The sequence below is a fragment of the Hippocampus guttulatus genome, chromosome 4 (assembly GCF_054856545.1).
Source record: "Hippocampus guttulatus isolate MCC_2025c chromosome 4, RoL_Hgut_1.0, whole genome shotgun sequence".
Classification (NCBI taxonomy): domain Eukaryota; kingdom Metazoa; phylum Chordata; class Actinopteri; order Syngnathiformes; family Syngnathidae; genus Hippocampus; species Hippocampus guttulatus.
Window position 1 is genome coordinate 18360620 of NC_141264.1, and position 12193 is coordinate 18372812.

General features: G+C 43.9%; 1 protein-coding gene and 1 non-coding gene across 3 annotated transcripts; both read left to right on the forward strand.

Moving 5' to 3' along the window:
• The first annotated feature begins 447 nt into the window (after positions 1–447).
• On the forward strand, positions 448–10043 carry kif23 (kinesin family member 23). Of its 2 annotated transcripts, XM_086110110.1 has the most exons (23): positions 448–555; positions 798–861; positions 966–1094; positions 1953–2058; positions 2162–2298; positions 2380–2489; positions 2575–2745; positions 2866–2910; positions 3625–3737; positions 3990–4111; positions 4429–4525; positions 4616–4695; positions 4769–4888; positions 4986–5145; positions 5325–5486; positions 5568–5734; positions 5810–5983; positions 6075–6284; positions 8054–8287; positions 8420–8508; positions 8592–8664; positions 9704–9774; positions 9857–10043. In XM_086110110.1, the coding sequence occupies exons 1-23, from the start codon at positions 542–544 to the stop codon at positions 9870–9872; spliced, it is 2664 nt and encodes an 887-aa protein (XP_085966236.1). In that variant the 5' UTR covers positions 448–541; the 3' UTR covers positions 9873–10043. The 2 variants fall into 2 exon arrangements, with proteins under 2 accessions (XP_085966236.1, XP_085966237.1); XM_086110111.1 differs by lacking the exon at positions 2866–2910.
• LOC147206352 (Z30 small nucleolar RNA) lies at positions 3799–3896 on the forward strand. Its single transcript, XR_015100850.1, has one exon. It is a non-coding gene; the product is annotated as a Z30 small nucleolar RNA (small nucleolar RNA).
• Positions 10044–12193: the final 2150 nt, after the last annotated feature.

The following is a 12193-nucleotide window of genomic DNA, read 5'->3' on the forward strand; positions in this document are numbered from 1 at the left end:
TCAGGGGCCCATTTGGATCGTTAATCCTTTAAAGTGAGTTGTGTAAATTGTGTCTACTGATGAATGATGAACTAAGCCTGAATGCCTGAATGCTTCAAGGAACTTCATCTCACCATCACTAAATACAATCCATCCATCCGCCCATTTTCAAATCAATTTATCCTCACAAGGGTCGTGGTGTGCTGGAGCTTATCCCAGCATGGTTGCAAGCCAATCGCAGCAATACAATACAATACAGTTACGTATTTCATTACATAGCGCTTTCAAAACATCTGTAGCTGTCACAAAGGGCTTTATAGAAGATTTAAGATAAAATAAGTAAAATATAACAGAAAATATGACAACATTCCGTCTTTCCAATGTAGTTTTTTCGCTTTCCTTGGTTTCATGAATGCACCAGCCAGGAAGCGGAAATACGTAAAAAGACAATGAATTTGATTGGCTGCGATCGACTCAATTTGAAAACGTTGTTTAGTTTGAACAAAGGCGACGGAGGGAATGCAAAATCAACAAGAACGTTAAATAGACGGAACAAGCAATAATGACCAAACCAGCGTAAGTAAGCATGACGAAATGCGATATTTGTAGTCTGTTACCACAGAGAAAAGTGATATTTGTCGCTGGTGTGTTGTTTTCATGATGTTGTGTGGACGTTCACTAGTTTTAGTTGAAACGTTTAGCCGCAGGGCTCCCATCGCCTGAGGGCTACCTAGCATGTGACTTTGCTTCCGATCTGTCCAATAACAAGGGCGTGATTATGAATACTAACTCTTTATGTGTTCAATTAATTATTTTAGAAAATCCAAAACCCCCCGCCGTCCGCCTCTAAAAAAAACAAGCAACCAGAAAGATCCAGTTGGGGTAAGTCTTATACGGTTGCCCAACAATGAACTGACGTAATGTGGCGAAAAGTGCTTTTGTCTTGTAGTTGAACCGTCTTCATTTTCATCGTTTTGCCCAATCAGGTTTACTGTCGTGTGCGACCACTTGGCCGAGAAGACGAAGAATGTTGCATCGAGGTAATCAGCAGCAGCACCATCCAGCTGCATGCGCCAGAAGGCTTCAAAGTAAACCGCAATGGAGAATACAAAGAGGTGAATTATTGTAATCTCATTTAAGACATACTGTATTGTCAGATATATCTTGTAAAGATGATTCCAGTAATCGATCATTTTCCTACGAAAAGTGAAACAAATTGGTGATCAAAAGCGCCGCTACTGAGCATTACAGCGTGCCTTTTTTGTTAGGCTTCTAATTACTAGTGCGTATTAAGTTGCAATTTTTCGTACCACTTTTTCGGCATATTGAAGCAGACAAAAGTGCGTGTGTGTGATCATACATACAGGTATTGTATGTTGTAATGCTTTGTTAATGTGGTTCGTGATGTGTCTGAAATGAACTAGAAAGAAAGGCATGAGAGAATCTGTCTACAGCAAGCAAAAAGAAAACGAACCTGTCCACTTGCATGACAAAAAAAATGATTTTAACACATTGCCTATTCTGTAATAGAATTTTGGAACTTCTGAATGATCAAAGGACTGACTTGGAGGCCACACAATACAATCCAATGCATGTTGACCTTTGACAAAACTCTTTCAATTCTGCTTTCCTCGGTGTTCTGGTACAAGGTTTCAAGCAATGTTATGCAGCATGGGCACGTGTTTTTTTTTTTTTTTTACTGATTTCACTCATGACATGGCTACAAACTGAGAGCGGAAGTAGCTTACAAAATTGTTGGCAAGTTGATGATTTGGTCATTATATTCAGCCACTTTTCTCATTTCAGTGGTAGAAACTGACAAATTAAAAGTTTCTAGTTCAGTCACTCCATACCACTGTTAAGATAGCTTCTCTTGGAAAAAAAATATTGATAAAGTCTTATTAACCAGTGTAATTAAAAATCTTATGCTCTTGAATAAAACGTTGACCATATGACTCTTCCTCATTTCACAGACACAGTACTCCTTCAAAAAAGTCTTTGGAGTATTAGTATCTCAAACCGAGCTGTTCGAGAGTGTTGCCAAACCTCTCGTTGATGACCTCATCCATGGAAGAAATGGTACAATAAGAACACTCAGAAACTTAACACCCTAATAGTGTTGCTTGTTGCTGTTGGCTCCATGGCGCACTTCATTCCATTCCGTCTCTCTTGCTCTTTGCAGGCTTGCTCTTTACATATGGCGTGACGGGAAGTGGGAAGACATTTACCATGACTGGCTCTCCGGGGCTGGGTGGACTTCTGCCTCGCTCTCTGGACATGCTCTTCAACAGCATTGGGCCCTTCCAGGCCAAAAGATATGTAAGGGCTACGCTGAAGCCACCTTTGTACACACATCTGCATGACACATTTGAACAAACATGAAGTCATCTGTTTTTGCAGGTCTTTAAGTCAGACGATAAAAATGGCATTGAGGTGCAGAATGAAGTCGATGCCCTGCTGGAGAGGCAAAGGCGCGAAAATGTTTGCATTCCCAAAACGGCCTCGTCCAGGTTCGTCCGGGCCCAGTCTGTGAACACCAAACCTTTTGTCTAAGTGGCTCAAGTCCAACCTGGAATTTTCGACTTGGGATTTTAGACAGAAGGTGGATCCCGAAATTGCCGATATGATTAAGCTGGCAGAGGCGTGCAAAGCAGATGACGTGGATGAGGACAGCAGCTACAGCGTCTTTGTGTCCTACATTGAAATCTACAACAACTACATCTATGATCTTCTCGAGGAAAACCAGGAGGATGCAATCAGGCCAAAGTGAGTTCCCCGGGGGAATCAAATGATTGGAGTGACTCAAACTCGAAACACATTCAGATCGTTACCATATCCTGTATGAAAATAGCTGCACGTCAAATTGTTGTATTTTCTTCTTACCAGGTGGAATGGTGGAGGCACACCCATGCGTCAGAACACTGAGTTCATGTATGTGACCAGTGAACACATATAGCAGTTCGATTGGAAACTTCATACCTAGTTTGAGATTGTGTTCAGTTTTTCCATTACAGTTGGCAATCCAGCTGCTCATTAGTATGTGAAGTGTGCCTCAAAACGTGACCATTGACTGCATACATTTACCCAATGATTACAGTCAAGAAAATGACATATTTCTACCCGTGCAAAATATGATTCATTGTAGACTTCCTTCGTAGGTGCACCTCCCCAATCGAATGAGATTCTTGCCTTTGGTTTCCAAATTCTCATCTAACGCAGTGCGTTCCTACAAGTCTACGATAAAATAATCGATGTGGTTTTGAATTTCACATCGCTGAGAGCATCGGGAAAACCCAAGCGTGTTATGTTTGTGTCGCTGCGCTTTTGGATGAGGATCTGGATTGTGCAGCTGTCGCTAATTTTGTGGCAGAAACCCCCACAGGCATCGGCAAAACTCTTGCTTGCCCTTAGAAGTGCATGCAATGAATACATCTCCAGCGATGGCATTCTTTCCGTCTGATGTCGCCGCCCTGTTGCTTGTTGTCTTTTGTCGTGGCTCCAATGCTCCAATATCCTTGAAGCATCTACAGTACTTTGTCTGCCCACCCCCGCCTGCCGTGTCCTCCTGCACCTTAATGTGACATGCAATCTGGTGTGTTGTGAGACTAACGCTCCCCCCTCACCCCTCCCTGTCTCCTGACATAGGCCGCCTCAGTCTAAAATTCTCCGAGAGGACCAGAACCACAACATGTATGTTGCCGGTTGTATGGAGGTGGAAGTCAAATCTGCCGAGGAAGCGTTTCAGGTGTTTTGGAAAGGTGAGTGGTGGACATTTTAAAGGAAGGACACACAAATGTTCAGATCAGGGTTTTTTTTTTTCTGCACTGATGATCTTAGATTTGTCTGACTTGGTATTCTTGCCCTACGGGTCAATTTTGACCAGGAAATGACCTCCATTTAATCTTCTCTCTGAGCAGTCTACGGAAGACTTTCAGTCTAGATTTTTGAGATGTCTGCCGTGTTGGGTGGGAGAGTGTTGATCATCTCCCTGCTGTGCGGTGACACTCTAGGTCAGAAGAGGAGGAAGGTTGCAAACACCCGGCTGAACCGCGAGTCCAGTCGATCCCACAGCGTGTTCATCATCAAACTTGCGCAGGCTCCTCTGGACGCGGATGGCGACAGCATCCTGCAGGTGAGCTGAAGTCAAAGCGACCTGAATTGCGATTGGGATTAGGACTGCCACTGTTGAATCGTTTTAGAATAAATTGTTTTGATCAACTACTTCCATTGAATAGTCAATGAATCAGATGAGTCGGCTTGCTCGAACCGCCGACTTGCATCGCGCTGGCCTACTATTTCTTTCTATCCAATTGTACACATTTTCCTCCAAATGTTTACGGCCAACCTGGCCAACTCCCCCCAAGCCAGCTAAAAAAAACTGCTTTTTTTTCTTTTGCTCCTTTCCCCGCCTGCCCTTTTTATTTATTTATTTATTTATTGAATGAGAAGAACCAAGTGGCTGTCAGCCAGCTGTGTCTGGTGGACTTGGCGGGAAGTGAGCGAACTGGCAGAACTGGGGCCGAGGGCACTCGCATACGTGAAGCAGGTAGGATTTAAAATCTTGTCCCGGGCAGGTTTGACTTTACGCTTAGCGGGGATGCATGTGATGTTCAATTGCATGCGTCTCGCCTTGCAGGGAACATCAACCAATCTCTGCTGACTCTGCGGACGTGTATCGAGATCCTGCGGGAAAACCAGATGTGTGGGACAAACAGGGTTAGTGTTCCGTTGAAGGATATTGCTCGTCCACTTTAGTTCACAATGTGATATGTCTACTTTTCTGTGCTAGATGGTTCCCTACAGAGACTCCAAAGTCACCCATGTTTTCAAAAACTATTTTGATGGAGAAGGCAAAGTCAAAATGATTGTGTGCGTCAACCCAAAGGCTGATGACTACGAAGAAACCTTGGTGAGCTCGGCATGTGTTTTAACACCCCCCCCCCCCCCCCCCCCATTCACATCCATGTTCCTCCTTCATCTAACGTAGCGTTCTCTCCATTATCCAGCTGGTGATGCGCTTTGCAGAAATGACGCAGGAAGTGGAAGTCGCTCGGCCAATGGACCGACCTATCTGCGGCTTCACGCCGGGCCGCCGCAATAGAAACCAGGCTTTCAAAGACGAGCTGTCTCGCAAGTTGGAGGAGCGCGGCGGTCCAATAGACAGAGGTAGTGTTGTGTGAAAGGCCAAAGATGGTAAGGCCCAGTTTTGGTTGAGGCTGTCGGATGCTCGTCTTTGAACAATCTATTCCCCCAAAAAATATGATGCGCGAATGTGCTAGTGAGATGAACGTTTGCCACGAACCAGGAAAAAAATCAGGTTTTGATGAACTCATGTTTCCTCCCAGACATACCTTCCGTTTTGAACTTGGCGATGCACAGCCTCCCCCCTATCCCCACTGCCGAGGTGACAGACGCTCACGATGATATCACCTTGCCACGGCTGATTGAGGCTCTCCAGAACAGGCACAGAATCAGACAGACCATGTTAGAAGACTACAACAAAGCAGGTGCCTGCCCATGTTTGAAATCATGCCCGCTTGTCTTGAGTCTTCCTGGCTTACCTGTCCGCTTCCTTTTTGGTCTTTTAGCCAACACGATGACATCCCTCCTCCAAAAGCTTGACAGCAATATTAATTCCAAAGAGAATTATATTCACGAGCAGAACGGCAAGCTTTTGGAGAAGGATAAGATCATCCAAAACAACAAGGTAGAAATTGAGCGGCTGGAGAAAAAAACAAAGATGCTTGAGCATAAGGTGAGGTCATGTCCAAGGCTCGAGCCCTTCAGAGTGAGTTTCTCTATAAACACATCTCTTATGTCCCTGTTCCAGATTGACATCCTTCAGAAAACCACCAAAATCTATGAGGATGACAAGCGTTCCCTGCAGCACGAATTGGAAACGGGGGTGCAGAGGCTGCAGCGAGAGCTGTCGGAGAAGAGACGCATGGAGCAGCGCATGCAAGGCGCCGTCACGGACACGCAGCACAAGTGGGAAAAAGAATGCGTGAGTGTCTCCCCTTCAGCAAAATACCATTTTCATTTTGCGAAAGCCACCTCATTCTGTATGACGTCGAGCTTTTCGTTTCGCCGCGCAGGAACGACGCGTGAACGCAATGCAACAGCAGATGCAGAACAAACTGTGGGTGAAAGACGAGAAGCTGAAGCAGCTGAAAGCCATCGTGACCGAAGGCAAGACGTCGGGTCGCCCCGAGCCGCCGCCGCGTCAGACGCAACCGAAGCCGCCGCCCCCCAGGGAGGAGCGAGCCCCCTTGCCTGCAAAAAGATCTGCTTCGCCCTCACCAATGGTAGGCTGGGTTTAGGAAGCAGACCTCGTTTTTGTTACATTTTGGCCACTGAGAAACGGGTACAGCAGCAGATACAGATACTGATCCCCCTCCCCTAATTTTTTTTATTTTTATAAATTTTTTTACATAAAGTTGCTAATGAGCCAATGGTGAATTTTACATATATTTTTTTCACAAATTCCCACAATCGGTATGTGTCCACGTTCTCTGACATATTTGCTCATTTTAAATAGTTGAAAATGGCTTCAACAAATCTATTCATATTGACGCTTGAATTGTCTGAGAAGCGTAGTAAAACTGTAGGGGTGTTCACACGGCAAGATTTGGTCTGGTGCTGCCCCAGTAGAGCGTTCACACGTGCAAATTAGCTCCGGCGTAGCCCCGGAAAACAGCTTACACCGGACCAAATTTGATCCACCTCAGGGAGGTGGTTTAAAAATTTGCTCCGGAGCAAATGCTTGTTTGCGAAGCAGCACCGGTGTAAATTTGCACGTGTGAACGCAACTGGGTTAAATTTGCTCCAGAGCAAATGCTTGTGAAGAGTTTACGTACGGCGAGAATGCGTTGCTTTCGCGCTCTGTCGGACTTCCGTCATGTGTTTGTTTAATAACGACACAAGACTTGGCTGGTAACATCTTTCCTTTTGTAGGAGACTGGACTGTCTCGGAGTTGTTTGTTCCTTTGTTGTGTGTTCACAACCCCCCGCCCCCCATATAATTTATTTTGTGATTTCCTCTCTTGATTTTCTGTTTGGCGCATTACGTGTTTGCTTTTCTGAGTGTCATTGAAGTCATCGTTGATTTACGTTTTCGGGGGCGGTCACTCTCGAGCAGAAGGCACGGAGACCGAGAAGGAGAAGGACGTGCCTGTCCAGTAGTCGCTTGAGTTGTGTACACGTTTTAAAAAGAACCAACACGACAGCTCATTTGTTTTCTGTCGTTTTGCTCCGCTGCAGAAACTGCCGTGTGAACGCAAGTGGGGGCTGCACCGACGCTGTGCCGGTGCAGACACGCTCAGCGGCTTTGTACGTGTGAACGCTCCACACAATTTGCTGCGGTGCAAAATATATCGCAACAAAATACATCGGTGCAGCGCCGGAGCAAATGTGTGCCGTGTGAACACCCCTTGTGTCTCTTCACTAACTCTGCAGGAGCCACGCAGCATTTAAAAAAAAAAATGTTATTAGACAATAACGAGTGTAATTAGCCTTATTTGTAAAGAGTGGGTAACTGCAATGCTTCTGCAGAATAGCAGTCGAGCAACAGAGGTAGTCACTTACTTAACCCTTCCTGCTGAGTCAGCTCACTGCTTTATTTATTCCATCACTCATGAAGAGATTAATGCTGACTCAAGAGAGATGTTAAAAGCAAAAGCGGTGATTTCGGAGGTGTGTGGATTCCACCCGACAGCGACAATATGTTGAAGGAAATATGTAAATTTTGCTGTTTAGAATCGTGGTTGGTTGTCATCCAATTTTCATTGACTAGTATTACCTCGATTGTGGTAAACAAAAAAGTGTCATAGGAAGGTCCCTGATTTATTGCCATGAATGATCAAATAATGATTTGTTGTGAAAACTGTAGCCTTATTATGGATGCCACGCCAACTTTGGCGATCTAAAATATTCTTGTTTACAGGATTCATGTTTAAAAACACAATTGAAACATCTGCTTGTCTAGTAGTACATTTCCAAGTTGAATTATTTCTCTGGTTGTGACGTTTGTCTTTAACGTCGGGGCACGTTGCTTCCCTCCGTGTGCTCGAACTAGACGTCGACGCCGGTTCGACCTCTGCACCGACGATCCCGCTCGGCAGGTGGGGAGAAGTGGGTGGACCACAAGCCCTCCTCCAGCCTGGACCTGGGAACGGTGCTGCAGCCCATCATCCCGAACGCCATCAAAGTGTCTGCTCCCAATGAGAAGGCGCTGTCCAAGTGCGACAGATATGTGTTGACGCACCAGGAAATTGCCTCCGACGGCGAGATACAGACCCAACTTATTAAGGTCCGGTTGGTTTGAGGAGTTTAGCAGAACCACAGCATACTCCTTAACATTGCTCACATCGAGGAGTTCTCTGTGGATCTGCCGCATAAAAAGCACAGGCCACTCGCTCATCCAATTTTGTGCATGTACCAGGGTGATGTGATGAAAACCAGAGGAGGAGGACAGGCTGTCCAATTCACTGACATTGAGACATTGAAACAGCAACTCACCACGATTGAATGGTATTAACTCATTGATGAGCTTCCACACTATTTTTTCTCTCTCTCCCTTCAAGTAAATAACTGGGTTTTTGTTTCCTCCTAAGCCGCAAGAGGAAATCCTCAGAAGGAGATAGCGAAGACCAAAAAGGTGGATCTGTGGCCGATGTGGAGAAGAGGGTAGGATAATTATGATCAATAAACATTGGAATAGATTGATTGTGAAAATACATCTAAACCCCCGTATTTGTGGGGGATGGAAACTGCCCTGGTGCGAACAGAGAAAATCAGTCTGTAATTGACAAGTCCTACCCCAAAGTTGAATTTGTAACGCAAAGGACCTGCATCAAAAATCTTTGTTGACTATTTAAAATGAAAATACCACGAATCGATTACATATTCTCCCCCAAAAATGTACTTTTTTTTAAAATAAGAAAAATAGCACTTTATATTGTGCATTCTAAAACACATCATGATGACATAATTAAATGGAATATAAAGAATTAGTTTGTGCATTATAATTCGTTTGTTGTGATTGTGTGGCTCCTCTGGTGTGTGTGCCTTAGCCACCTGGGGGCAGTGTAATCAAGACAAACGGATATAAAGGACATTGAGATGGTCACAACTCAGATGCATTAATAGTGTTTTTTCACAGAGGATCAAGAAAATGCTGGAGTATTGTTTTCTGGCTATGTGTTGCTTCACCGTTTTTGTTCACATGTCCCTCTAGTTGTTTATGCAATACGTTAAGCACATTTCCTAATGCAGGGTATGTTAAATACACAATGTCTTTGTTTTAGGTTTAGTTTCACAGTAAACTTCAAGTGGGAGTGCCATTAAACAGCTTGAAGAATGTTTCACTATCCGTCTTAACTGCACACAACACTTGGCCTGAGCACAAAAACAGCTGTAAAACATGCAATGTTCTATCACAAATGAAACTCATGCATGAAACAAGTGATAAATGAGCTGCAGATAATCAAAACATCTGGACAACCAAAACTGAACATAAGCCTGACTGTTTTCTGCGTTGATATTTTGCCAAAGTGATTTACTGGTAACACATTTCTCACAAGTGAGCCTCCTTTGTAGGAGGAAAATATATTAAGGCAGAAAAGCTGGAACGTTTGTTTTTGCAGTATTGTCAGTCGTATTAAAAATGATGAATGAAAAGAAGTTTTATTGTTCAAGTCGGTTTCAAATAGTGATTTCTCTATAGTGTGCCGTGGCTATGGAGATGAAGGCCGGCTCCACCATGGGACCTGGTCTCGAGCATCATTGTATCACGAAGTAAGCCGTTGCATGTTTCACTCACAATATTGGGAAAACATGACCGGAGGACTAATTCAAGAAATCAATTTGATTTTTACAGGCGCAGAAAACCCTGAAAACGGCAAGTGGATCCACTGACGATCACTCCATTTTGTTCTTATCTTTTTGTGCAATAGCCAAAACCTTTTTTTCCTATGCTGATATTTAACATTTGATGCGGTTATATTTTGCAAGTGTACACTTCCAAAGCTGTTTATAAAAATTTTTTGTTGTAAGAACCAACAGAATATGTGATGTCTAGGTCAGTTTTGTGTGGTGTCTGTAGCCGTCGTCCTTTCTGAAGCATAGTCTATAGCAGGGATGGGCAAACTACGGCCCGCGGGCCGGATCCGGCCCATTGGTCTTTTTAATCCGGCCCGCCGAAGATTGGTGCAAATTTAAGGTTTGATTGCATTCATTTCGTTTGGACTTGTAGTGACAGGTATTTCAACACCAGGTGGCGCAGTTACTTCAAGTTGCAGAGCACAGGGAGGGAGGGGAAGATGAAGAAAGAGGGAGAGAGTAATGACCATGGAAGGGAAAGTGATATGTATCTGATTAAACGAAGCGGGTAACAAAGTACGAAACAGTCAGGAGACACCTGGAGTCGGAAAGATTTGTTTGAAAAACAAGGGAGCGATTCTTACTCGGTCTGATTCTGCCAATTTCCATGCTCAGAGTGAATTGCTTGTGGCTCGAGTAAATGAACATTTCCTAGAATGGTTTGATTGTTATCATGTTAAAAACTTTCCGCAAACTGGACCGCGAATAAGAATCTGAGAGCAGTCAAATGTGTAGAGCGTGAACAACAGGGGACTCGGTACACATCCTTGAGGAGAACCGGTGCTGAGTGTGATGGTGGAGGAGAATGTTGCATTATTACTGGCATACAAAGACATTGTGCTATCTTCTTTATTTTCTATTTCTAACTTTTGGCCCGGCCCTCCACAATATTTTCTGCTTCTCATTTGGCCCCCCCGGGAAAATAATTGCCCACCCCTGGTCTATAGTCTTCAGTTCGTCTAGTTTTTTTTTTTTTTTAAAGTGGCGAAGTTGCCTTTGATTAACGGAATGCTCCCAGTGTCACTGTACTCGGGAATAAAAGTCCTTAGCACCAGCTTTATTTGTTTACACATTTAGCTGAGTGCAATACAATCAATAACCACTGAGTGGCAGCACAGAACTACCGTTATAATTGGGCAGATCTCGGAGAAGCTTCATTCGCGTTTCTATCGGCTCACTGATTTCAATCTTTTCAAAAGGGACTGCAGAGTATGAATTGCAATCACATATGAAATGCAGTCGTTTCCTGGAGTGTATCAGCGACAGAAAAACAAGTATTTATCCTGACAATACAGGTGCGTCACCACTCGGAACAGCAATTTCCACCCCAGGTCTGTTTACATTGAAATTGCACACTGTAATTGGGAATCTGCACTTTCCTGGTATCCAGGTATCCAAATAAATGTGAGTGCGCGTGAGTCGACGCTGATCCCAGCTTTATAGAGACAGTTGAAATCTCATCTGGCTGCATTTCAACTGAAAAGCGCTGAAGAGTGACTAACATGAAGCCTCTTGGAGAAGGTCAAGAGCCCGGAGCAACTAGCGGCCATTAAATTCACTCGAAGTGCTTTGCTTTTTGACCAGGCTTGCACCGCTCTATTCGGGTCTGCAAACCCTCGATGCCAATCGGCACGAGAATAGAGATGTTATTACGTTTGAGCCCCTAATCAACATTACAGGTTTTCAAGGAGGCTCTTGAGAAGAATCAGCGAGAGCTGCACCTCGAGGTCTGCCATGAGCATGCACTGTTCATTGTGAAACATTTCACAAATGTTCATATTGTAATTAATACACAGTCAGACGATATTAAAAGAAACCTACTGTATTTTTTCCTTTACATGTCCACTTTCAGACACATATTGACTTAAATCAGCGGTTCTCAATGTTTTTACTTCAAGTATCACCACAAAATACATTAAAAATAGCGTATAGGCACAAGACTACGTTTTGATCAAAATGACATGGAGAGTTTTGTTGCTAACTAATTTCTTCTCCAACTGTAAAAAAAAAACATGTTTTTAACGCAAATTCCCTTGCACGTCGCTACCTCTAATTAAGATCACAACCTGGCTTTGTACTAATTACGGTATTCTGTGTGCCTTATTTATGTTGCTGTGCGCATCTTAACCTCTTGGGGACAGTCTGGTGCACATATGCAGATAACGCACTTCAGAGTAACATTGAAGAAGTGGCCAAAAGTCGCAGCCAAGGCACCAATGAAGAAGTAATTAGCCTCAGCAGTCGGCACGATGAAAAATGCATTGTTGGAATCAAAATGTTTGTACAGTAATTGGCAAGAAATAAAGGCTCGGTAAATTGGGAAAGGAAAAACAAA

Excerpts from the sequence above, each read along its gene's own strand:
- kif23 (XM_086110110.1), top strand. Across the intron at positions 2,059-2,161 it reads CCTCATCCATGGAAGAAATG|GCTTGCTCTTTACATATGGC; the intron begins GTACAATAAGAA and ends TGCTCTTTGCAG. Across the intron at positions 6,285-8,053 it reads CTGCTTCGCCCTCACCAATG|ACGTCGACGCCGGTTCGACC; the intron begins GTAGGCTGGGTT and ends TGCTCGAACTAG.